Source organism: Acartia tonsa, chromosome 11, assembly GCF_053477335.1.
Source record: "Acartia tonsa isolate MP-2025a chromosome 11, ASM5347733v1, whole genome shotgun sequence".
In the NCBI taxonomy this organism is placed as follows: Eukaryota; Metazoa; Arthropoda; class Copepoda; order Calanoida; family Acartiidae; genus Acartia; species Acartia tonsa.
Window position 1 is genome coordinate 16946633 of NC_137270.1, and position 27928 is coordinate 16974560.

A 27928-nucleotide genomic window follows, 5' to 3' on the forward strand; every position below is an offset into this window, starting at 1 on the left:
AACCTCCCTACGAAGAAAAAGATGAATTTATAAATTGTATATAAATTGAATTTTCGCTACTAATGAACATTGTTATACTTGTTTTACCTATTTTATTTATACCAATTATGTTGTATCCGCAGTTTAAACCAAGACTTTCGACGGTTAACATCTAGGCACGCAAAAAGATTTTACCGACATGGTAAAATAGCGTGTGTGTGGGGGGGGGGGTAAAAACATTATATTTTTTAATTATTTGTTACAATTTAGGGCATTCAATCAGTGGCGTACACAGTGATTAATAAGGAGATGTGAAACCATTAGGGGATGACAAAAGGAGAAGGCAAGCGTTTCCAATCTCAATTTCAAGGGAGCATTGACACCCCTATCGCACGTCACTGATTTGAACCATTTTTTGTGTAAAATTTAGTTTTGACTTTATTGAAAACTTTGGCAAGAAAAAGGTATTGACAGTGTGCTGCTTATATTTATAGATCTAAAAATGATTTTGAACAGAATAATTCTTCTGAGTTGGTAAGTTTAATGTATCTAACACATGTAAAAGGCAAATCTTTATGGTCTTTACGTCACAACACCGGGGATTGTTATGTCTTATCGTTATAAAATCTTGTATATTATATGGTTCCCTATAATTAATAATACAAAGCAGTATGTTCAAAAGAAAATGTTTTGAACGTCTTTTTAAGTATCGCACTTTTTTTTAATATTAGATTCTAGCCTGTCCCGGATTTGAAAAATTTTGTTAAAATTTTTGCCCCCAGCCATAATATAGTTGATTTATGCAAAATATTTTTTCTGTAATGCAAAAATTGCGATGGTACAAGCACTGCAAAGTTTTTAAAATTTGCAAAAATGACCTGTTTTTAAAGCTCTTGTACCATCTCAATTTTAAAGATTTTAAAAAAATTTCAATTCTAGTGTGTCTATATAAACCTGAAATTTACCAAACAAATGGGGGCAGTCTCAATTCTAACATATGAAGGACAAAGGTGTAGCAAGTAATTTTCCAAAGTAAAAATTGCCAGATTTCATACACAAATAATAGGGTTAGGCCGGATTGGTTGGATACAGATATCTGGCGGATTCATAATTCTGGATATCAAGTATTTAGGGTTATATTGACACACTAGAATTGAAATTTCGTAAAAATCTTTAAAATTGAGATGGTACAAACTTTTTAAAATCTGCAAAAAGACCGTTTTTTAAGCTTTTGTTTCATCTCAATTTTAAAGATTTTTATGAAATTTCAATTCTAGTGTGTCAATATAAACCTAAATACTTGATATCCAGAATTATAGATCAGCCGGATATCTGTATCCATCCAATCCGGCCTAACCCTATTATTTGTGTATGAAATCTGGCAATTTTTACTTTGAAAGATTACTTGCTACACCTTTGTCCTTCATATGTTAGAATTGAGACTGCCCCCATTTTTTTTGGTAACTTTCAGGTTTATTTTGACACACCAGAATTGAAATTTTTTAAAAATCTTTAAAATTGAGATGGTACAAGAGCTTTAAAAACAGGTCTTTTTGCAAATTTTAAAACTCTTGCAGTGCTTGTACCATCGCAATTTTTGCATTACAGAAAAAATATTTTGCATGGGTCATTATTTTGCATAAATCAACCATATTATGGCTGGGGGCAAAAATTTAAACAAAATTTTTCTAAAACGGGACAGGGTACTACATTCTGAATGAAAGTAAAAATAATTTTTTTTCAGGTCCCTGCTTTTCTTGATTTTTTCTGTATGCGGTTCTAATCCAGAAAATGATGAAATTGAGTAAGCTATTGATTTTGTTTAGAAAATTAATATTCTTGATTATATCCTATTGCCATAAGAAATCAGGGAAATTACCCACCAGCCACCTTTCTATTTAAAAACGAGGATGACAACACATCCTGCACAAGAAAATCATTGTTTGTTTATTTTTCATGAATTCAAACATAAGAATAATGTTTAGAGAAATAAAAATAATCTCCCTTATTAAGTTCCCAACTCATGAAACGGTTCTTTTTTCGGAGATCTGTTCATATTTACGGCTAATATTGTAATAGTTATTTCTCGCATCGTATTATAAACAACTTTTCGCGCCTTCGGCACCTCGGGGCTTAAAAAAACGGGTTTTAATATTATAATTGTACATTTTTTATTCGTAGAAAGCTGGATATAATACGATGCTACATAGTTTTTTCATATGGATGAGAACCGGTTCCTATTCACCGGATTTGAATGAATATGAGAATAGTTATTTCTTTCATCGTATTATAAACGGCTTTCCGAAGATATAGAATGTACAATTATAAGATTAAAACTAGTTTTTTTAGCCCCGAGATGCGATGCTAGACATAGTTTTTTTGTATGGATGAGAACCGGTTCCTATCCACCGGATTCGAATGAATACGAGAAAATGATTTAATTTTCTTGAACTGGCGTTGGGTTGAAAAATACTTATTTTTTTTAAACGTAAATTTTGAATAAAAAAATAGCTGAATAGATATACTAATGTTGAAATATTGTGAAAATAACAGAGGTTTGCCTGATGCGCCAACCAACATGAGCATTACAGTAGAGGATGGGGAGGTTGCCACTGTCAACTGGGACCCGCCGGCAGTCGGTCAACACAGCGAATTTAAGCTGAAGCTTATTCCGTTGAGTGGGACTGGTAAAACTGTCAGGAATATTGTTATCAGGTATAATTAGATATTTGGAAGATAGAAGGATTGTAGATTAGTTTTAGCCTTATTGTCCATTACTTTTTTGATACCACAATCCCTGCTGCTACTAACAACTAATTAATCTACATAAATCTTATTAGTTTACTGATTTTGGGGTTCAACGCTTTTGTAGTAAAAACGACCTTATTATCTGTGCCCCAAATATAATTTAGATTTAATTCGCTTGTTGGCTATATCTTATTCTTGGCATCACCCTCTTCTAATATAATGCCTAGAAGGTTTATTGATATTTGTCCTCGGATACTGAAGATATTATGCATATTAAATTTTCCATGCACACCTTTACATGCTTTTGCACTTACTTTTTAAAAGCGAAGCTTTTCTATAATTAGGGTCGGTTTGTCCGTCCGTCCGTACGTCCGTAACGGATAGCTTTTTTCGTTATTTTGGCATGTTAGAATTGTCCTTTTGACTTTGCATGGTGATTTCTGTAGTAGTTAGGTATGATTTAGAAAGCGTAGCAACTCTATAATCATAACCAGAATGTCCGTACGTCCAGTTTAAACATGTTGATTTTTTTTGCTTTTTTAACAACTAATTTTTATGTGATCTATTAATCCGATTGATCTGATTTTTGGTATATTGATTCCTGGGACAACAAAGTACAATTTTATAAGCGAAGCAACTCTATTATCAAATCCTAAAGTTGTAAGTATGTCCATAAACATTATTCTGTATCAAGCAGTTTTTCAACAATTTTACTTACAATTTTGCTTCGATTCTTATACATCTTATTCTGATTATTCAGTTCTGAAATTATACAAGTGTTAATGTCCGTTTGTCCTACCGTTTCAGTGCTTCGCTTTTATGGATGTTGTCATCCTTGTTGATATTAGGTACAACCTCTGAAATTAAGGAGTTGGGGAAGGGTAATTTCATTAATCTTTACCTGTATATTATGTTATATCTGATACTGTTCTAGTTGTTATTATTTGAACATTTCAGAGATACTTGGAACTGCACCCTCCGTAACCTCACTCCAGGAGCTACATATGAAATACAGCTCTATAGTATCTATGAGGATAAAGAATCACAGGTCAATATTTCATCATCTTTAACTTTTTGTAAAAATTATCTTTAACAGTATTTTAAACGGACCAGCCAGTTTTATGTCTAGAAAGTTTTCTTTTTGTTGTTTTAATAGAATAATTTCCAAAGAATAAATAAGGCTTTAGTGAGCTGTTTTAAAAATCAAAATTCAAAGTCTTTTCATACTTAAATTTTTTTCTGATTTATTGTTCCTAAAAAAAGCTTAAACCTATTGCAATAAATGTGGAACAATTATAATGGTTTATTGTTTTAAAACCTGTTATTTTCCCATCATTTTAGTTTTGGTTTATTTCAAATTAACTTATTGTATTTTTTTCAGACCTATATAACTACTAACTTTACAACACAACCGAAAGCTCCAAGTAGATTTATTGTTTGGTTCAGGTAAATATATTATAATTAATCACAGCTACTCCATAATTATTTCTCACCACCTTTGCATGGTGATTCCTGTAGTAGTTAGGTACGATATAGAAAGCGTGGCAACACTATAATCGTTACTGGAGTGTCCGTACGTCCATTTTAAACATGTTGATATTTAAATATCTTAACAACAAATATTTATGTGATATTATAATCCGATTGACCTGATTTTTGAAGTACTGATTCCTAGGACAACAAAGTACAACATTATAAGCGAAGCATTTCTATAATCAATTCCCAAAAATGAAGTATGTCCTTTTATGGATGATGTTTTCATCCTTGTAAAAGTTAAATTTAAATTAAAATAAGAAAAAAAACAAGGATGACAACATCTATAAAAGCGAAGCGCTGAAACGGTAGAACAAACGGACATTAACACTTGTATATTTAGTGTCAGAACTAAATAATCAGAATATAAATGCAAAATTGTAAGTAAATTTGTTGAAAAAATGCTTGATACAGAATAATTTTTATGGACATACTGACATTTTAGGACTTAGTTATAGAGATGCTTCGCTTATAATATTGTATTTTGTTGTCCCAGGAATCAGAATACAAAAAATCAGATCAATCGTATGATTAGATTACATCAAAATTAGTTGTTAAAAAAATCAAAAAAATCAACATGTTTAAATGGACGTACGGTCATTTTGGTAATGATTATAGAGTTGATACGCTTTCTAAATCGCATCTAACTACTACAGGAATCATCATGCAAAGTTTGAAATCGATAGAACAATTCTAACATGCCTAAATTAACGAATAAAAGCTATCTATCTCGGACGGACGGACGGACCTACCCTAATTTTAGAAAAGCTTCGCTTTTAAAAATAAACTTATAAAGACTCAATTAATGAGAAACCATTCCTAATTTAGCGAGATCTTATGTGGTATCCGCCGAGGATAAATGGCAGACACCGGAGTTCAATTAGATTACGGCAGTGTGACAGACGTGGACACCTTACTATAGAGAAGCTACGCTTCTCTAGCATTCACTAGATAATAATCAACATCTATTTCAGTTGTCACTTTATTGAAGGTTTAAAGGATACTAAAGCTATATACAACAAACAATAAATACATGGATAGGAATAAATAATCATAACATAAAAGCATTATAACACATATACAATAGTCAGTTTGGGCAATAATGATCCCCCATCCCTGGAAAGGGTGGGGGAGAATTAAGAATACAGTTAACCATAATAAACATGACAGATTCAATCATTAATTTTAAGCATAGGGAGGGGGTCGTCAGACCCCTTCCCCAGGACTCGGGGGAGGGCCATTGACCCTCCACCGAACCCCAGTTCAGGGGTGCCATAGGCATGGCTCACGGTTGCCGAATACCACAACTCTCCCCTCGGAAGGCTGGGAGAGGGTTTCCCTACCAGACTTCCGACAGTGGTTGAGGCCTTCGGTCCGCTCCTTAGGGCTAAGATATATACAAACGATAATGATTCAATGGAATCCTAGTGGTGAGTGTTTTCTCAGGGTTGATGGGCTCCCAACGTGGGATAGAAGGCAGAGGCTGGCTTTGGTTGGACACGTTGTTCGGCGCCGGCAGGTGTCAGGTTGGCAGGTGGCACCGTTGTTGCTGGAACGGTCAGCAGTGGGGCCTGCTGGTTGTTGTTGGCAGCGGCTGGGGCGCTGGCTGCCAGGTTGATCGTCTGGGCAGCGGCCTGTCCTCCTGAGGGGCCGCGGGGTCTGCCAGAGGGCGGTCCTGGCCTACCTGGGCGGTCATGCCCGCTATCAGCTGATTGCATAGACACCATCTCCTCGGCTGCTTCCCTGCCGATGGGAATGGCATCCCAGTCTACTGAAAAGTCCCGGGACTTGGCATGGGTGAGCCTGGCTCTAGCCAGAGCTTTCCTATACAAAGTTGGATGGTACAGGAACACTTGTGACATCGCATTCAGGGCTGCTCGGACGCCTCCTTGTGCTGCTGCCAGAGAAATGATGGTTAGGTCCCCCAGCAGTTTGAGGATCAACAACAGCAAGCACAGTATGGCTGCGCCATCTCCCCACTCGTGGATAGCTTGTCTAAATCCAGCCCAGACATCCAGGGCGGCCTCTCCTTCCTCCGCCAGTCGGTCAATGTTGTAGGACACTATCCCATGGTCTCCTGTGGCCGAACAGCTGCCTTGCTGAACGCAGGAGCCATAGGATAGGCCGGTCAGCATGGCGCTCTTGTATGCTGGGAACGCCAGCAGTTGTTGCCAGTCGTTCAACTCAGCCTGCGAATACAAGCCCCCTGAACTGAAGTCATCTAAGGGCTCTGTCAACAATTGCTTAGGCGTATCCAGCGGGGGTGGCCTCTTCTTAGGAGCGGGGGTTAACTCTATCCAGACTTCCTCCGCGTGCACAGTCAGGGGGTATGTGGAGGAGCAGGGAATCTTGGTGGCGTGTTCACTATATACTCGTGTCACAGCGTCTACAAATCCTGTGGGTTCTACTGGCACTTTGTCCCAACACTCCTTGTGTTTGCGGACAACGTATTTATGGCGTTGGCAGGTCAGCTGCTGCAGGATGTCTCCCCTCAGTACCGAGAATGTGCTCCCCTGGACACGCACCGGGTGGGCCGGGTCTAGTTGCTGGAGCTTCCAGCAGTTGGCCGCTACTTCTTCTGCTGCTGTGCTTTTCATGCGCGTTTCCAGGGTAAACCCAATATAACCTGCATGTATTTGGGCTTGTAGGGGGACGTCAACATCCCTAGCCGACACTCTGGGCAGCGCAGCCGCGGCTGGGTCAGCTGCCACGAACAACGCTGGATGGTTGGTGGCATGGGCCTCGAAGTCGCAGTTCACAATCGAGGTGGGGTTGGTCATGTTGATGAAAAACTGGGCCTGATGGTCAACCAGGTATGCATCCATCACTAGGCTGGGCTGGAGGCTGCGGATCAGCCTCAAGGGGCAATCTCTCCCCAGGTGGTCCCACACGTAGGTTGCTTCCCCAGTGATGCAGGACAGCTCAGAATGGGGACACTCCAGGGTCAGGTGGTCAGATTGGGACTCCACCCGTCCATCCTCTACCACGTAGGTCTCTTCCTTGACCAGCAGCCGTCGCTCCTGGAGCACTAATTCATTGCGGTACAGCTGGCCCTCGAAGTGGGCGTCCTCCCCTTCACAACCCACCCCCTCGGGGCTGTTGACGAGGGCGCCCACCATGTCGATGGTGAAGAACAGGGGATGGTTCAGCTGGAACGTCAGTGGCTGGGTCTTGCCTGGCAGCGTGTAGACTCGGTTCCTGGCCAGGTCTTGGCACGCTTCTGGGTCTATCTTGGTTGGCCTCATGAGGGTGGGGACCGAGGTCACCTTGAGGTGACCCCATACCCCACACCTGAATGTCCACTGGGACACGGTGAGCTGGCAACTGTACCCGGTTGTTTCCCTCACCTTGACTTGCTGCAGGGCGTGCACTTCATGGCCCAGGGGCACCTCCTGGTGTAGGGGCTCCGTGTTACACATCTTTTCTTTATTGTAGGATGTGACGTGGGTGGGGTTGGCACAGTCCCATCCCACCAGGACGTAGCTGGTTGTAGGCCACACGGCTGCCAGCAGGAGGCCCCACAGGACCATCCACCAATGGGAGAGGCTTCCAGGCAACCATCTACCTCGCACACGCGGCTGGGGATCTTCAGCTCTGGTCACGGCTGCTTCTTGTGGCTGGACACAGCTGGGCTGCTCCTGGCTAGATACAAGTTTCCATTGAGCGTTATCTTTGTGCGGCCGGGGCACCCCGATACCCTCCCCAATGACAGACTGGCAAGCGACTGGCGCTTGCCTGGGTGTCGGCTCCCCTAGCCCCAAATGCTCCCTTCCCTTGTCCAAGGCATGCCCAGTGGCATGGGGCTGAAGTGCATGTGGCACAGGCTCGCCCTTACTCACTTCCCTCCCCTGCCCTAGGAACTCAGGTGCATGTGGCACAGGCAAGTCCTTATTTTCCCAAATTTCAATCTCCCCAGCCTCTGGTGCAGGGGGCACAGGCAAGGCTGGGGTTTTACAATAGCTTGGATACAACACATTTAACAAATTCAACTTATCCTGGTGTTGGGCAGCTGGGTTCCTTCGGCTGGCAGGGGGCTCTGGATGGCATGTAGCTGGGCTCTCCCTGCAGGCTGGTGGCGCTGGCTGACTGGGGGTGACGGGTGTCACCCCTTCCTCTGGGACTGCTGGCTCGTTCCAGGACTCAGGTCTCTCGGTGGCGGCGACGGTTGTCGCCCCAGACATCAGGTTGGAGGCTGGCTCGTTCCAGGATCCAGGTATCTCGGTGGCGGCGACGGTTGTCGCCCCAGACATCAGGTGCTGAGGCGCTGGCTAGCGCCTCCTGCCTCTCTCGTTCAGCGGCCGCCAGGGCCTCCCCGTACACCGTCTCAGGGACGCTGGGTAGCGCCCCTCCACTCTTGCTGGGTAGGCTCAGTCGGGCAGGTTCCATCATGTTGAGGCTAAAAGGCTGGGGCCTCAGAATCTCTGGCTCGGCGATGTTGTTGGGTTGTATCAGCTCTGGCCCCAGGTGGTTGAGGCTGAAGCCTAGGCCACTCTGCTGGGCTTCCCTGGAGGGGCGCCCTTATCGGCGGTGCGCCTGCGGCTGGCTACCTGGGCCCAGTCAGCTCTACAATCGGCCGCCGTGTGACCGTCATAGTGGCAACGCTCGCACTTGGCAGAACGGTCACGGCGTGGCTGGGTGCGTCTCTCCTCTAGGCTAACTTCCACAGGCGTCGGGCAGTCTCGAGCTCGGTGGCCTCTCCCCTGGCAGCGGAAGCAGCGACCTGGAACCTTGTCATCTGGAGCGACCTTCCCCATCTGGTGGAGACCCGGAGCCAAGGCGCCAATCTCCATTGGCTCCGAATCATCATACTGGGGCAACTGGATGCTGGCGGATCCAGTCAGCCCGTCGGTAGAGTCCACTAGGCACACACCTTCTTTCAGTTGCTTTGTGATCATGGTGACGGTAAACATGGCCTTACGAGTGTACTCAGGTACACTCGTAATTTCATGTCCCATCATGATGCGTTTTACATTGGCGTTACGAATTCCACGATTTAATTCGTCCACCAACAACTCAAGATCCTCATGGCTGTAGGCGTCCCGATACAGGGCACATTTAGTGGATATGTACGCCTGTATCGGTTCTGTCGAGTGTTGCTTGTAATCCCTAAACGCTTGTTTAAGCGTTTGGGATTCAAAAGCAGGGCGAAATAGCATTTCACACTCGGCCTTGACCTGCTCGTAGGTCAAGGCTTGGCCTGCCTCGCCAAACAGATGGGACGCCATTTCCGCCGCTTGCCCTACCAGTGACAGTAGGAGGGCGTTGCGGCGGTTGAGGGAATCATGAGGTGGCACGCGGTAAGCCGCCCATGACATCTCGAGTCTGCGGATATGTGACGACCAGGATTGCTTGGGCGGCCCTCTATACTCCGGCAGATTGCTCAGCATCAGTTTGCGGTACTCGGCTGGGGCCGGCTGAGGGTCATCCTGGAGCCATCCTGGGGCTTGCGGCTGGTCCATCGGGTCAACGGTTCAACGGCGGGGCACAAAGTTATACAGTACTAAAAATGAATGGTTTGTCACTTGAGGCTTTCTAGCCTAACAGCCAACACTGTTTGTATCACTAGGTTGGTAGTTTAGTTGCAAAGGTATAACTTAGCTGTACTTATCACTAGTTAGGTGCTGAGGTTGTAGGGTAGGCTGGTAGGGGTAGATAGATGTTGAGGGTCTGAACTGCTGTCAGGAACTGATTGGGTTTTCCTTTATCACACTGGAGCTAGAAGGAGAGAAGCTTGTAATTCTTTATTTGCTCAAAATACCCCTGTTAAATGCTATGGAGTAGCTCCGCTCCGGTGTGTGTGTGTGTGTGTGTGCGTGAAATCTCCTGTCCTTGCAACGCGCGTACGCACCGTCAAATCCGCGCACACGGGGAAAACGCGCACTTATCCCTCAACTCGCTCTCTCATTGGTCCGCTTTGTCCGTTGAATTTATGATATTTTCCGCACTTTGTTGCGCTACCCGTGAATGGCGCTCTGTGTTCCCGGTCGCTAGCCCCACACTACAGACGGACTTAGTCTAGTGTGGGTAGGAAGGGGGAAGCGCGTGAGGGGACGGGGGTAACTCCGTCCGTTCCCCCTGTGAGGGAGGGGGGGTAACTGTGTGCTGGTGTAATAGTGCCTTTTCTTCTTAATCCTAGGCTTATCTATTATATCACCCTGATTGTATTTGCCTTCAATGGAGAGGGGCTCCTCCCTTTCCCCTGGAATAAGGGGTGTATTGTTGTTGTGCTGTAGGCTTGAGGTGATTTGATTGTATATCAGGGTCTTTATTATATTACATCTAGCTTCTATTTTTGTCCTTATCACAATTGCATAACAGATTTGTTTACTAACCCTGTTCTATTTTTAGCTGTTATCACAATACACAATAAATCCAAGCCTGTTCTATTTTTAGCTTTATCACAACACAACAATTTGTTTGCCAAGCTTTGCTCATAAATCTATTGTTTAGCCATCACACCAGGGTGGTAATCCCTGCAATGTGACATAATATCTGTTTTTCTAGATGGGTGGCTGCGTTGTAGCCTCTCAGGATACTTGGAGTTGACGTAGTTTTTCTCTGTTCTGGTGCACTACACTCGTATGTTGGCTCGCAGCTTGCAGCTATGTGGCGTGTTTCAGCCTATCGGCGGCAGGGAATGTCCCGTCCTGCTAGCGCCGCTGATCCAAATCCGGCTGATGGCGGCAGGGAATGTCCCGTCCTGCTAGTGCCACTGGTTCGGATCCTGCTATTTCTTGCAGTAAAGTTGGCCTATTTTCAGCCGTTTACACTTATTTGGCTTGTTTCAGCCGGTCCGCAGGCCTGTTTCAGCCCTTTGAGCGCTCAATTCTCCGTTAGATATCGGCGCTGCTCGCGGTTCTTCGTCAAATTTCCCTGTCTCACAACTGCCGGATGCAGAGTTAAACTTTGCTGTCCAGGGTGGGTAATTCAGGTTGCTTGCGTCAGTTTTGCCAGTTTCACTGCTGGGAGTACCTTAGCCTCAGATGCGCGTCTGCTCTACACTTGTGGTTCGCCGTAATCTCACACAGCTGTCACCAACAGTTGTGGTATCCGCCGAGGATAAATGGCAGACACCGGAGTTCAATTAGATTACGGCAGTGTGACAGACGTGGACACCTTACTATAGAGAAGCTACGCTTCTCTAGCATTCACTAGATAATAATCAACATCTATTTCAGTTGTCACTTTATTGAAGGTTTAAAGGATACTAAAGCTATATACAACAAACAATAAATACATGGATAGGAATAAATAATCATAACATAAAAGCATTATAACACATATACAATAGTCAGTTTGGGCAATAATGATCCCCCATCCCTGGAAAGGGTGGGGGAGAATTAAGAATACAGTTAACCATAATAAACATGACAGATTCAATCATTAATTTTAAGCATAGGGAGGGGGTCGTCAGACCCCTTCCCCAGGACTCGGGGGAGGGCCATTGACCCTCCACCGAACCCCAGTTCAGGGGTGCCATAGGCATGGCTCACGGTTGCCGAATACCACACTTATTCTAAAGACAAACGTACCTAATACTTGCTCATTTTCTTTTATTTTGGTCAAAAAAGAGCTGCTTGGCGTTTTGACCTTTTCCAAAGTTTGGTTTTTTGAAGACCTATATAGATTTATTATTTCGTGTTATGGCCTTTTTAAAAGCGAAGCTTTTCTATAATTAGGGTCGGTCCGTCCGTCCGTCCGTCCGAGATAGATAGCTTTTATTCGTTAATTTAGGCATGTTAGAATTGTCCTATCGATTTCAAACTTTGCATGATGATTCCTGTAGTAGTTGGGTACGATTTAGAAAGCGTAGCAACTCTATAATCATTACCAGAATGTCCGTACGACCATTTTAAACATGTTGAATTTTCTACTTTTTTAACAACAAATTTTCAAGTGTTTTAATTATCCGTTTGATCTGATTTTTGGTATATTGATTCCTGGGACAACAAAGAACAATATTATAAGCGAAGCAACTCTATAATCAAGTCCAAAAAACAAATTTACCTACAATTTTGATTCGACATTTATACATTTATGTTCCGATTTTTCAGTTCAGATACTATACAAGTGTTAATGTCCGTTTGTCCTACCGTTTCAGTGCTTTGCTTTTATGGATGTTGTCATCCTTGTTTGATCTTATTTTAATTTGTCGTGAAAACTATAGATTAAACTTTTGATTAGAAATGAGACAACTCTGTTAGTGTTGTGGCAACCTTCTCCCTCTGCAGGGTTCTACACAGATTATAAGGTAACCAGAGCTGGATCTTTAAATTATTCTAGTGGTGATCCAGATCGTGGTGAGCCGAATTTCAGCCAATCACAGCGCGGCATTTCATAAAATGCGGTGCTCTCATTGGTGGAAAGTTGGCTCACCTCGATCTGGCTCACTACTAAAATAATTTAAAGATCCAGCTCAGTACTTTTTTATGACTTTTCAACAAAAGGCAATAAGTATTTACATTGATCCATTGGTTGGCAGATGTTGTTTAATCCCACATGTGGCCTGTGAGCACTGATATCCCCCCCCCCCCCTTATTTTTAAGATAAATTGAAAATAACAAGTTTTTGGTTGACTTTTTTTTTAACCAAACCTATGCTTTCGGTTGCCTATACCTGCAGTGTCTTGACCCTGAGAGGCTACCTAGTACCAAATATAACCCAACCTAACTTGATAAACAAAGTAATTAAACAATAAAAGTAATAAACAAAAAATAAACTAAAAACAATTATTAGATTAATATGATTGATTCATAAAAACTACTTTTTTTATTCGTTTTTATCATACTAGCAGCTTCGCCCCTAGCCTCTAGGGGCTTCGCCCTATATAGTTATGGGAATTCAACCTTCCTTAATAGAAATATTCAAAAAAAATTATTCTTTGTTTAATTACTCTGTGGTAAAATTAAACCCAGGTTGTGCGGTTTATCCAGAAAAATTTCAATTTGTACAAAAATTTCAATTCGTAAAAATTAAACCTAGGTTGGTCGCATACACAAAAATTAAAATAAAAAAAAAAAATATTTAAATTTTAATTGGGGGGGGGGGATTCATGGGGCCTTCGCCCCATGTTGCAGTGGGGTTCCCCCACCCCAATTACTGGTTTTTGTTTACAAAAATTTAAAAAAATAAAAAAATTTGGAAGTGGGGATTTTTTAATTTTTGGGGGGTTGGGGTGTCCCACCCCCCAAGAAAATAGCTTAAAACCACCAGAGGACCAGTAGGTATATTCCCAGAAGGGTAGAGCCCAATTTGATCAGCAGTTACTGAGATTTTACAAAAAATGTAAAAAAAAAATTTTTGGGGGGTGGTTTTTTTTATTTTTGGGGTGGTTGGGGGTGTCCCACCCCCCAAGAAAATAGCCTAAAACCACCACAGGACCAGTAGGTATATTCCCTGAAGAGTAGAATCCGATCGGTTCAGTGGTTACCGAGATCTTAAGGGACGGACGGACAGACAGACGGACGGACAGACAGACATCAAGCTACTTTGTATTATAGATATGCTTTTGTGCTTATTATTCCTGAGTGAATAACTAATCACATAGACTTGTAGAATAACTTTGCTATCAAAACAAATATAATTTAGTTTGTATATATTGTATATATGTATAGCTATAATGATGAGAACTTGATTTATTTCTATTTTCATGATGTGTCTTATTTAGATTTATATCAAATTTTTTCTCATGTTGTTTTTAAAAGCAAAGCTTTTCTATAATTAGGGTCGGTCCTTCCTTCCGTCACAAACAGATAGCTTTTTTCGTTAATTTAGGCATGTTAGAATTATCCTATTGATTTCAAACTTTGCATTGTAATTCCTTTAGTAGTTAGATACAGGGAGTAAGGGAGGGAACAGTGGGCAATTAATTCAATATAAGAGTTATCAAAGAAAGGGCATGAAATCCAGTTTAATCCAATAAATTTGTAGGAAATTATAAAGGGATTGTTAATTGAATAATAGATTTCCATAGCGTCATGTAAAGTGAAATCAAAACTTGTTTTTGATGAAATATATTGAGGTTTTTTGGTGTGATTTTTATATTAAAAGATTATTGGACCCGGCCAGCTGCTAGCAAGAATATGACTGCCCCTTTTTATTCTGTTTATTTCCCTTGCCCCTTGCCCCCACCTCCCTTCTCCCCGTCTGCTACATTCCAAACTAACACAACGAGTGTTTATTTTCCTTTCCCCCACTTCCCTTATCCCTTCTCCCCATCTGCAATATTCAAAACATACATAACGAGTAGCAGCATTCTATGCGCAAGTCCCCAAACTCAGTCAGAAATTCTTGCACATTCCCTTTAAGCCAGTCCCCAAAGTCTGAGACTCCTAAAAATTGAATATTCGATCCATTGTCCCCTCCCTTACTCCCTGAGTTAGATATGATTTTAAAAGCGTAGCAACTCTATAACCATTACCAAAATGTCCGTATGTCCATTTTAAACATGTACATTTTTTTTACTTTTTTAACAACATATTTTTATGTGATCTAATCACCCGATTGATCTAATTTTTGGTATATTGATTCCTGGGACAACACAGTATAATGTTATAAACGATGCAACTCTATAATCAAGTCCTAAAAATGTAAGTATGTCCATAAACATTATCCTGTTTTTAAACAAATTTACTTACAATTTTGCTTCGACTCTTATACATTTATATTCTTACTTTTTAACAACAAATTTTTATGTGATCTAATCATCCGATTGATCTGATTTTTGGTATGTTGATTCGTGGAACATCAAAGTATAATGTTATAAGCAAAGCAACTCTATAATCAAGTCCTAAAAATGTAAATATGACCATAAACATTATCCTGTATAAAGCAGTTTTTCAACAAATTTACTTACAATTTTGCTCCGATTCTTATACATTTATATTCTGATTATTTAGTTCTGACACTATACAAGTGTTAATGTCCGTTTGTCCTACCGTTTCAGTGCTTCGCTTTTATGGATGTTGTCATCCTTGTTTTATACTTATATATATTGACATACATTTTCAGTAAACAGAACTAAAATCAATCAAAAGCCTAAAATTTATGTTTTATTGACACTTTGTTTAATTTTGACAATGCCCGTAGTCTGCTAAGGCTACTGTTTAGTTGGGTCATAAATCGTGGTTGTAACAAGGATGGCAACATCCATTAAAGCGAAGTGCTGAAAAGGTTGGACAAAGGGACATTAACACTTGTATATTGTCAGAACTGAATAATCAGAATATAAATGTATAAGAGTCGATGCAAAATTGTAAGTGAATTTGTTGAAAAACTGCTTGATACAGAATAATGTTTATGAACATAGTTACATTTTTAAGACTTAATTATAGAGTTGATTCGCTTATAATATTGTACTTTGTTGTGCCAGGAATTAGTATACAAAAAATCAGATAAATCGGATAATTTGATCACATAAAAACTTGTTGTTAAAAAATCAACATATTTAAAATGGACGTACGGACATTTTGGTAATGATTATAGAGTTGCTACGCTTTCTAGATCGTACCTAACTACTAAAGGAATCACCATGCAAAATTTGAAATCGATAGGACAATTATAACATGCCTAAATTAACGAAAAAAGCTATCCGTTACGGACGGACCGACCCTAATTATAAAAAAGCTTCTTCTAATTGTTTTTAGTAGCGAAGCTACTCTAAAATTTTTAAACGGCCATCCGTCCGTAAGACACAAAGTGAGAGAACCGTATACAACATCCATGACTGTATGTAATTTTTTTTGCTACTTTTACTTTTTACTCATTTCCACATATACATATATATGGTGTATTGTACGATTTACAAAATTGTTGAGAGTAATAGTATTATTTTTAAATTTTCCGTCGTTCTAAGGGATTTTTGTGTTCATAGATGAAAGGACTAGTATCAATTTTTATTTCCACATATTTTTTATTTTCTTTGTAGAAATTTTAGATGTATTTAAAAACTTTAAATGGCACATATTTTAGGTATCTATTGACTCTGAAGACGGCCACCAGTCCTGGACATATGTACAAGAGGAGGATGACATATATGATAGCCCCGCTCAGGTGGCACTTAATGGCCTTGTTCCTGGCAGAGCATATAATATCAGGTAATGCGAATGTGAGGTTTGTACACACACTTAAACATCAATCTGATTTTTAAAAGCGAAGCATTCTTATAATTAGGGTCTGTCCGTCCGTAACGGACTGTTAGCTCTTTTCGTTAAATTAAACAGGTAAGAATTGTCCAATCGATTCCAAACATTGCATGGTGATTCCTGTGGTAGTTAGACACGATTTACATAGCGTTGAAACTCTATAATCGTTACTAGAATGTCTGTTCGTCCATTTTAAACATGTTGATTTTTAACAAAAAAAATTTATTTGACAAAATTATCCGTTTTATCTGATTGATATACTAAAATATATACCTAAAATACACTTTTTGGTGTTTTAAAAAGGATTACTATTAAAGATAAAATTAGGCATAATATTTTTATTTCTTTGATAAAAATAATTTATTTTTATAGGATGGGCCATAGAAAATTTTTAAATCCATATTTCTAAGTATAGCTTATAGTATTGCACTGCTGTAAAATCTTTTTAAAATCCATGTTTTATTGGCAGCACTGGCAGTGGCGACAGCTACGACTACGGCAACGGCTACGATTACGACTACGACTACGGCAACGTCCACGGTCACAGCTACGGCTACGGCTACGGCAACGACAAATTCTACACATTTAAAGATCCAGCTCAGAACTATTTAACCACGGGCTTTCTTATTATTCTAAAGAAGATTATTTTCTTCTTTATCTTTCTCATTTCTTTAGGGCATTTAAAATTGAAGATTGAAATGATTAATCTATTGTTTTTATTTAGCAGTAATTTAAATTGGGTTTGATAACTTTGATATTTGGAAACTATACAACTTCAGATATTTTCTTTTGTCTTCTCCTATATTTGTATCATTTATTCTTTTATTTCTTTTCTATCTTTTTCTCTTTTGCTTCATTTAATAAGAGCGGCTACGCCCCTAGAGGCCTCTTGAGGAGGGGGGTAGTCGAATTTAATAACCCAATTTCTTATTTTAGATTTTTTTAAGGTAAAAAAAAATTTTGGGGGGTTGAAAAATTTTAGATTTTTTTTGGGAAGGGGGGTATTTTTCATTTTTTGAGGGGGTTGGGGGTGTCCCACTCCCCAAGAAAATAGTTATAAACCTTCCCGGGACCTATGAGAAGCTACCCTGTTAAGGAGAACCCGATCGGTTCAGCGGTTAGCGAGATCCTTCAGTACAAACAAATACAGAGACACACAAAAATTAGTTACTGTTACTTTAGTATAATGATTTTTAGAATTGTACCTGATACCAAACCTTTATTTGAAATAATATGACCGAACAATATTAATAAAATAGAGATTGCTAATGTCAATTATAAATACTAAGCGTAGCATATCTGTTATTACTTCTCTAAATGTTGCTACGTCTCAATAAGCATTTAAAACCATTCAACGACAATTCTTTTTGTTCTGGAAGCATAATTAGTAAACTTTGTTGTTGTACAAATATTTGATAAATTGTAGTGTTCAAACCGTATCTGAGGACCGTTTATCAGAGCCAACAACATCCGAACCGTACCGGACAGTACCACTAGGGCCACACAATGTCACCTTCAACCCTGACAAGATTGGTCCATACAGCTTCGAGGTGGAGTGGGAGGGTCCGGACGGTTTGTCTGAGTTTGATAGGTACACAGTGTCTATTGGCATCAGAAGGAAATCACAAATAGGTAAGGTGGCTTTATAAATCTATTGATATATTCCTTTCGGTAAAAATAAATTATGTTAATTTTATTGTATTTGAAAACTGAATTTTGTGAAACTACTCTGTTTTTGATTTTTAAGTCCCATAGGAAAATATAATTTTTTTCTCCAATATTTTCTTCAGCTTAAGTTCATCTAGTAAATAAGCATTTACTCTACAACTGACTTGGTCAGTCTGTCTGTAATGCTCTGGGTACTTATTTTCTACTACTGCTGAAATTTCGTCTCAATATTACCCCATTAGTGACGAACCGGGTATTAAAACCCGGTTCCAAAAAATGTAAAAAATAACGGTTTCCAGCTTCATAATTGCATCATTCTCAGTATGAATCCCCCCTCTACTACCCTGGCTTTCATTTTCCCCTGGAGCAGGCAGTTTAGCTTACTTCCGTTTGCCGGTATAGCTCAACAAAATTTGAAAATCATGAAAATTCAAAATACCCCTTCTAACTTTTTTGTTTTTATAGTAAAGTCGCTGATTTTTTTCGTGAAATCTAATGTTTATTGACAAGTACATCTATTTGTGAATTCGTTTTATTCAAATCATTATTTTTTATATGATTTTTTTATCGTTTTTTTACGCCCTATTATGACCCGGTTCGGCTTGGCCATAAATACCCGACAGTTTTAAAACCCGTCTCGGTTTCGGTTTTTATTACCCGGTTTTAACTTTTCAACCAATAAAAATAACAGTTTACATCATGAGTAAGGCTTGAGCCACCCTAAAGTAATCTCTATATGTGTCACCCAATAGTTTTATGCTCGTTTTCTGATATGTAACACCCAAATTTTATATGTTCTTTTTTTGTAGTGTGTGTCTTTTAAAACTTCGAGAAACGGATTTTTTTAACCGAAAAGGGTGGTACTTGGTATTTGAAATAAATCGCTTTGTATATTACTTGTAGCTCTATAGATTACATGAGGTTGTGTAGTTTTCAATTACGGATCGTATCAAAGTTCTAAAAAGTGTTCATCTCACTTTGGGCGTTCAAAAATTACACAAAATTTACTACAAAACCGGGTTTTAATGTCAGCGGAAACCGCCCAAAACGGGTCAAAATACCCGTTGTGCATTTATGGCCATGCCGAACAGGGTTTTTTTGCAACTTTCCTGTGCACGCCACTAGAGCAAAACAAAAAAAACGGAATTTCGTTTTTACCATTATAAAGCTTCCCTGAGATTTTCAGCTCGATCGGCCCATAAAAGTGGCGCTCGGCACTAATGGGTTACTATAGCCAACCATTCTGCAACAACTTTTAAGATCACTAACCCCAAAATTTCTTTTTACATTTTAGCCTCGTTTTTTCCCATCCTTTTAAATGTTTTTTTTATCAGTTTACTTATCCTTACCGATACAAATGCTAATACATTATTAAATTGAATATTAAGAGCGCGGACAGCCTTTGAAAGCTCAATTTACTGAAGATCTACACCCTGGTCAAACGTATAAGGTATATTTTATTCATCTTTTATAGAACTATTTGGTATTATCCTCTTAATTTTTTTTTTATTTTGAAAATTTGAGTACCCCCCCCCCCCCCCCCACCCCCCCCGACAACGAACAACTCTGGCCGCAGCGCTTGGCTCCCTAGACTTTTACACTTTTTACATGAATAAACAATCATTTTGGTGTATATTATGCATAGGTTTAATGAATGATTGATGAAAAAATTAACTTTTAAAGTCATAAAATAATGGAGTTTTTGTGGTTTTTGTTACATACCTTCATGGATAGCTAGATATATAGACATCCAGGGACCCTAAAACTTTTTTCTGCCCTCCAGCATCCTTGAATCACCAAACGGACCAAAATATAGAGTATTATCAAAATCGGAGAGGTAGTGCAGAAAAGTGGTTCACTTGGCAAATAATGCACCATATCTATGCATGAGCGTGCTTCATAAAAATGGCAGATAATGGGCCAAATATCGCCGAACATTACGGTCATGATGTACATCTTTTCATTCTCAATTAAGGCGTTTTTATATAATTGCAACATTAATTCCTAGCCATAAATAATAAAGTGTGTACCACTTTTTGTCAAAAATTACATACTTGTGAATATATTTTTGCACGACGGTGTACGACTATGAGAAACGGCATTATTTGGTCCACTATCGGGTTAATACACACTCCCCATATGCGTCTTCCAGATAGCCTGATATCTAGTTGCCGAAAGTGTACGCAGTTTCCTGAGTGTTTCCTCATCCTAGCTCAATATTTACTACTAGCTACAAATCTTCAAACTTCCCTTAAAAAAATCAAAATTTGAATGTGTAAACGATTTATACAATATACATTATAAATTTGAATTTTTTAAATTTTGATTTTTTTTTTTTTGAAGTTTGAAGCTTTTTTAGCTAGTAGTAAATATTGAGCTAGGATGAGGAAACACTCAGGAAACTGCGTACACTTTCGGCAACTAGATATCAGGCTATCGTCTTCCACTATACACCTCTATTATCGTGATTGGGTTTAAAATAATGCCACGGTCGTAGCGGTCATGCGTTTTTCGTCATATTGTATGGGTGACGCAAATTTCAGATCTTAGTTTTCGACGTTTGATTTACTACTTTTCTCTATAAGATAAAAGCAATGCTTGCTAGATTATCTAATTCGCTATAATATAAAGATAAATTTTTCTCAAATCGCCAAATCTGGGGTCTGAAATTTGCATCACCCTTTCAATCTGAAAGTGGGGAAGAGAATAAGGGAAGGGGTAGAACCGGTTATCATAATGTTTCATCTTCTCGACTTTAAGTTAAACTTAAGTTAAACTCTATTAATAAAAGAGGTGGTCCCAAAAAAGTTAGCATGGGAGGGAGGGGAACATGAAAAAAATAAACCAATCACAGACGCGTGTTTGACTTTTAAGTATGTTTTTTTTTATGTAGGTATTTGGTTACATAGATGGGTGTACTACACCCGCTGAAGCACGCACCTTTTCCAATTTTTCTTTCAAGAGGGTGTAAATTTTTGGGTTAAACCTTTATATATGTTATGTATTTATTTAGGTTGTAGTAAAGTCTCACTCTGGAAGCGTAGCCTCCTCGCCTGCCTATGGAAATGTGACTACAAGACCTCTACCTGTTACAAAACTGCAACAGGCAGCGGATAATATCACAGGTTAGTAGTATTCAGTTTTGGTAGCGAAGCCACACTAAGAGACATACAAATATCATAATCAGCCAGTTGATAACGTTCATAATGTTCAAACAATCAATTCTACAAAAAAAATCACGAAACCTTTAAAAGAAAGGTGGGAGTATATCTTGTTTTTTTTTAAATATAACTGAAGAGGGGTGGGTAAGAAGAACAGGAAAAGGGTTGTGGGTTGAGGGGAAATTTTCCTTTAGAATTGTTTGTCAGAATCACATTCCCTATTCCCTGCAAAGTAGTGCTTTATTTTTTCTACGACCCTTTTTATTATCTCCTCTCTTTTTGGAAAATAAAGGGGAGTAGCTGTAACTAACCTCCTGCCTAAACTCTAATTTTCAATGAATAAAGCCTTTAGAAGACTATAAAAATTTAAATAAAACCTCTTGATAATTACGATACTTTTTTAGGCTAATTTTAGGTCTTTTTCAGCACATTGTTTCTTGCGAGAATATTATTTTTAATTAATTTGATGAATTTGTTAAGGAGAAATTTCACTGACATGGGAGCCAAATCCTGATTCTTCACAAGATACATATAAGGTAAGTCAACTTTGTTTTGGTATGTTTTATAGACATTCGATATTTCACGCGAATTATATATATATACTTTATTATATCAGAAATTTTATGTCTTTGCTATTCAAGAATAGTCGAAAGCCTTGTTAGTTAGATTGTTTTTTTTTTGTGTTTGTCTTATCAAATGATCACACTAGATTTGGCAATGATAGTTCGTTAGATTATCCTAAAAAATGAGCCTCTATTTTTAGGGTTTTATCATTCTTGTTAAAGAACTATGCAAGAAATATACCGCTATAACAGCTGAAAGACTGCCACAAGTAGACCCAATACCCAATATTTGAAGCCTCCAACTTCAAAAACAAAAAAGTTATAGACATTTCAAAGTCATATTTTTAGTACAATGTAAATTTTGAAAGTTTTTTATTGCTAATAATAGAATTCTCACTATTAAAATACGTCGCCTAGAAAGAAAATTATAAGCTTATTTTTGGCAGAAACTTAGGATGCCAGTAACTGATAACATTTTTACAATAAAAACACTCTTCTTTATAGTCAAAATCATTTTAAAAATTCAGTTTGATTTGCGGTTTATTGAGAGTACTGTAGCGTGAGAATGCCAGCCATTAGGATTTCCAGCCAATCAAAAGTCTGAATCAGCACTAAGTCCGCTGAACAAACAATTACAGCTGAGCATCTGTATTACTTACATTAGTTTAATTTTTTCCCGCTATGATTTTACGCTTTCAAACGCAATTAAAACCGAATTTTTAAAAGCCATTTTGACTATAAAAGGGGTTGTTTTTATTGTAAAAATGTTATCAGTTACTGGCAGTCTAAGATTCTGACAAAGATAGTTTTTAATTTTGCTTCCAGACGACGTAATTTAATATTGAAATTTCCATTATGAGCAACGAAAATCTTTCAAAATTTTCATTGTACTAAAATAATCATTTTGAAATTTCTGTAACTTTTTTGTTTCTGAAGCTGGAGGCATCAAATTTTGGGAATTGGGTCTACTCGTGGCAGGCTTTCAGCAGGTAAAGCGGGGTATTTCTTGCAGGGTTCCTTTAAGTAAACGTAAAGATTGCTTTTCCATTTCATAATTATTAAATCTTATGTTAATCAATAATATTGTTAAGCATGTTTCATCATTTAATTGTAAATGTTCTGAATGGTTAAGACTTAAAATCTTCAAATTTTATGCTCAAATAAGTTTATATGAGAAGTCGTACTTAAAAAGATGAAGTTGAGATTTTCCTTTAAAAAGATTTACTCTTAAAACAAAACTTTTTTTATATCCTAAAGTTTTTATTTACTTTTTTTTGGAATCTTCCACTTCTTTTTATTTTGCAATTGTGAAATGAAGGCAAAATCCTTATAACTGTTTTTTTCATGTTCATTTATGCGAATCTTTAGTCTAGCGAAGCTACTTTATAATTCACTTTGTCCGTCAATCCGTCAGTCAGTCAGTCTGTAACGCTATGGGGGAAATTGGATTTACTCATCTCCTATAAAAGATAGAATGCTGAATTTTTGACATCATTCCCATAATTAATGAGCACAATTAATTGTAAAACATCAATGGCGGTTGGGCCGCTTTTTAGCAGGTTTTAGGTTATTTTAATATTTTTCACATTTTTCTCCATATCCTTAGTGTTTATGGTCCGATTTTGAAAATTTTTTCAGTTATAGATTTCAAAATTAAATTTCATGTCGTTTAAAGAAAACAACCATGACGGCCAGACTACCTTTTGAAGGTTTTTGGCTATTTTTACATTTTTCACGTATTTTTCATATATCTGGAAAAAAGTCTGGATGGTCCGATTTTCAAAATTTTTAAAGTTAAGATTAAATTTTCTGTCGTTTTAAGAAAACAACTATGGCGGTTAGGCTGCCTTTAATCAGGTTTTTGGCTATTTTTATACGTTTTACATATTTCCTCATATCTTTGGAGTTTTTGGTCCAATTTTCAATCTTTTTTGGGATCAAATAAAAAATCAAAAAAAAATTCCCATTGTTATGAGCATCTTTTATGTAATTTACTTTGACCGTCGTCATCTTACAAAATAAAACAAGGTTTCGTGTTTATTTTCTCCAATAAATATATTCTTGATCTTAATAAAAATCACCTTAAATCTACTTTTACGTATTCTTATCCACGATTTTTTTGTTTGTATAACAAGAAAATAACAACAGTAAAATCGTTGTTTATGACTAAAAATATTAAAAATTGTGTTGTACTAAAAGATAAAATTGAAACATGGCTAGGTTCAGTATAACTAAGTTGGGAGAGGGATAGTCAACACATCTCTTATCATCTTACTTACATTACTAATATTGCTTTTTATGTTAAGGGGGGTGTTACAGTATATCCACTTTGAAAAAACTTCTGGAGAAGCCACAAATTTTGATGAAACGACTAAATTCAATATTACACGGTTGGACCCTCAGATGTAAAAACTTTATTTTAGTGTTTGGCCAAAATGACTTAGCAATTGTATCTGTAAGTACGTCTAATAACACCCTTTGCTATTTTTAAAATCCTAGAAAAATTTTTTTGCAAGAAAATTGCATAAATTCGCAACCTTTTTTAAAACCACTACATACCTCGAGTTTTAAAACTTTTTATATAAAATCCTTTTTACAAAAAATATCAATAATTACTTAAAATTAAACCTGAAAGAAAAAAAATCTCATTACACGTGTTAATTTGCATGTTTTAGGTCTTTTTTTGAGGAAAGTATAACTTCCACATTTTTGACAATAATTATATTTTTTTAACATTTCAAAGTAAAATATAATAAAACTTAAACGATTTTTCTTGAATTATCAGTTGAAAATTTCATCAAACATGCAATTTAAGTGATGAAAATTTAATAAAATCATTTTTTGAATGTTTAGAATTACCAATTTTCTACATTTAAAACAAAATGTTAACAAAATTTAAAAACATTTTAACATATAACTTCAAAAATCAATAACATTTTATAAAAAGATGTTTCAAAAAATAAATCATTAAAAGGTATTAAAATGCATTTGAAATTACTTAAAATTAAAACGAGAACATCTTTTTACACTGTATTCTGTGTAATAGAGTTTAAATGACATGATTAGTGAATGAAATATTTCCTAAACTCATTAAGCCTTTTTGTGACTATATTAAAAATAATTTATTTTGTTTTATATTGTTTTTTATTCAAATATTTGACAAAATTTTCCCTATGTCAATAAAATAAAGTCAGTTTTTTACTGTTTCCAGGTTTTTCTTTATAATTATAACAATTAAATATAATATAAATCTTCATTATCTTTTATTTGAATTATCATACACATTAAAATGTAAAGTATAAGCTAGAATAGCACTTTTTTCAACGAATATTTTAATGACATTATATCAAAATAATTCCTCTTAAATATCACACAACATATGATTGGGAAGTATAGCCATTTCTTGGAGGTATAATATTTACAAAAATACCATTAATTCTGTTTTTATCAGAAGTTAAAAAAATTGAACAATTCTAAAACAATGGTTGGCTGTCTAGATATTGAGTACACTAAGACTACGGCTCTGTTCTATTGAAATAACGTTGCAAAAAGAGGGGTTCTGAAAGTAATCTACCTAATTTTTTTAAAAGAACCAACAAGTACTGTCAGTATCTTTTTTCTTGTAATCTAGCAGACAATCAAATCATAACACAATTTTTCATGATAAAATATTCAGGTTTCTACTTCACATTTTAAAAAATATACTGATCAATAAAATGTTCAAAATTTTACTTTGTACTAATTGAAAAAATATGTTGTAATTCTTATTTTAAAGTTACATTTTTATCCCTGACAAAATCATAGACGACTTTTAAAGGCATCTTATCTAAACTTTTTGAAGAAAAACTTAAAAACGTTAATTAAGTATGAAAACTATTTTCTTCGATTTTTGTGAGGTTATTATCGCATTCTATGGGTTTTTTATTATCATTTACTTATATCGAAAGTACCAAACATTGTACCCTAACTTATTCATTTAATAAAAAACCAACCGTGATTAGTTTATTTTTTTTTCTTTTAGGTTGAATATCATGAGATAGAAATGTTCAATGGAGATTCTAGCAGTGTTATAGTTGATGTAAGTAACCACAATTATGTTCTTCAATGTAAAAATATTTATGTGTCTGTATCCTTTTGGGAGCTATAACCTTACCTAACTATTACATAATTTTATCCTACTGCAAAAAAAAAAATTAAAATTGTTTCTTCTACAAAAAAATAGTTCCAGTTATTGTTACTATAATATTCTAATTGTACACAATTGTATCAAAAAACCTTTTGACATTTTGAAATTTGTTTAGACGCCAGCCTTCTCGATGTCTAACATGCAACCTGGCAGAAACTACAGCATCACTGTGAAGGCAATCAGTAACGGCATGGAGTCACTAGGCATGACAGTTTTCCAGGCTACAAGTAATATTACCTCTTTCGAGATTGTTTAGTCCTTTGACACTGTACATAATTATTATCTGATTGATCTGTCCTTAATTTTTATTATTATTCAGTTTTATTGTTTGTATATCAATATTTAATACCTGTATTATAATACTGTTATTATTATTTTTTGTTATGTGTGTCATAAAATAAATATCTAAAAAATATCGAAGTAAAACAACAAAATAAAGTTTTAAAATGATGCACTTCCTAAAGTACAGTTACGTTACAACGTTTAAAACAACACCTTTGATGTAAAACTATCGACAGAAGGTTCTAACTATAGTTTGTTAGTTAAAACTAAATAATTTCCTCCTTTTGAAATTAAAGTAATGATTAAATAAAAGCATAAATCTAAAATGTTTCAAATTCTGTCAGCGTAAACAATTTTAGATGTAATTGCTCATAATTGCTAGAATAATTGAATTAGTATTTACTAGAGGTTGCATCCCCAAAGCATCAAGGGGTAGCTTATATCCCTAATTAAGATTTTTTGTGTGGGGGTGAGAAATACTTTTATTCCAGAGTGTTAACCCATGACTAACCCTCCATCACTAAAAATTAAAAGAACATGTCTAGAATTTATGTCAGAATAGTTAAAGATCTCGCTAATTACTGAACTTAAATGGTTCTCACATATAAAAATTAAAGGTTTTTAACTAATTTGGGAGAGGGCAACTCAACTTCATAAAAAATAGCCCCTTTAAAAAAATATCCCCACCCCCCGTCACAAGTAAATTTTTAACTTTTTCTTATTAAAACTAATATTGAAAGTTGAGGGTGGACATTCCCTGAAGTATTCCTAAAGAAACTTAAAATTTTATAAAAGTGATATAATGATTTGAGTTTATTAGTCTTAGAAAATCTTGATGAGGAGGTAATATTTTAGTTTTTGGAAGCACAATAACTTTGAATTAGGTTATATCTGTCTGTCTCAAAAATATCTTAATAAAACATGACAACAAAAAAAGTGTATGAAAACAAATCAGACAGACGGACAAAACAACATTTAAACTTTAAATTTAGAAAAGCCTTTAAAAATCAAAATATTTGCATAAAATTTGCAAATACTTTAAAGACATGTTTGATTATTTTAGGAATAGATATAGAAAAGATTTTCGCACAACCTTATAAAATGTTCCTAAGGGCTAATATAACGTCACCCCCATCCCCCCCCTTTATGATTTTAACCCATCCCCTTCCCTGGTCATGCAAGAGCAAGACCAATAACTGAGGACTATATAACAACCTAAATTGACGACGAAATTCCCCTACCACAATATCCTAGAATTCTATATCCATTAATTTAGGTGAGTTCATATGACGGATTCAGTCTGACTGTCACTGGGTCTCTGGATTGGGCTATCAGCTCTGGCTATTTATGATTTCTTTATCATTGCTACTTTTCAAATAAAATCATTATATACAGCAAAAGGAAAAAAATCTGAAAAAAGATGTTTTTCTTATTTTCGTCTTTAAACTTTTCTTTTTTCTTTGTGCTGGGCATCGAACCTAATACAGCAAGGTGCAGAATTATGAAAGATATGGACTGTTTAAATGAACAAATTATTAATACTTTAAATTCTATGAAAAAGCAAGTGATAACAAGTAGCAAAGAATACATTTATTGAAAAAAATCAATAAACCTTTCATTTATATATTTTCATGTGATAGTTATTTATTGCATCGTATTATAGAC

The 27928-nt window shown here is 36.9% G+C and overlaps 1 protein-coding gene across 2 annotated transcripts; it reads left to right on the forward strand.

Moving 5' to 3' along the window:
• The first annotated feature begins 128 nt into the window (after positions 1 to 128).
• On the forward strand, positions 129 to 27683 carry LOC145331593 (tyrosine-protein phosphatase 10D-like). 2 transcript variants are annotated; one of them, XM_080176341.1, is made up of 14 exons: positions 129 to 513; positions 1724 to 1783; positions 2533 to 2694; positions 3685 to 3775; positions 4109 to 4173; positions 12445 to 12511; positions 16231 to 16355; positions 17830 to 18035; positions 19460 to 19521; positions 21085 to 21196; positions 21713 to 21768; positions 25817 to 25873; positions 26097 to 26208; positions 27540 to 27683. In XM_080176341.1, exons 1-14 carry the CDS (start codon positions 482 to 484, stop codon positions 27551 to 27553), a joined length of 1221 nt encoding a protein of 406 aa, XP_080032467.1. In that variant the 5' UTR covers positions 129 to 481; the 3' UTR covers positions 27554 to 27683. The 2 variants fall into 2 exon arrangements, with proteins under 2 accessions (XP_080032467.1, XP_080032465.1); XM_080176339.1 differs by lacking the exon at positions 27540 to 27683 and having other exon boundaries at positions 391 to 513; positions 26097 to 26431.
• The last annotated feature ends 245 nt before the right edge of the window (positions 27684 to 27928 follow it).

Bases quoted from the DNA above. Each gene is read 5' to 3' on its own strand.
- LOC145331593 (XM_080176339.1), top strand. From the start codon at position 482: ATGATTTTGAACAGAATAATTCTTCTGAGTTG. The intron at 514-1,723 runs GTAAGTTTAATG...ATTTTTTTTCAG, and splicing joins AGAATAATTCTTCTGAGTTG to GTCCCTGCTTTTCTTGATTT. The intron at 21,769-25,816 runs GTAAGTCAACTT...TTTTTCTTTTAG, and splicing joins CTTCACAAGATACATATAAG to GTTGAATATCATGAGATAGA.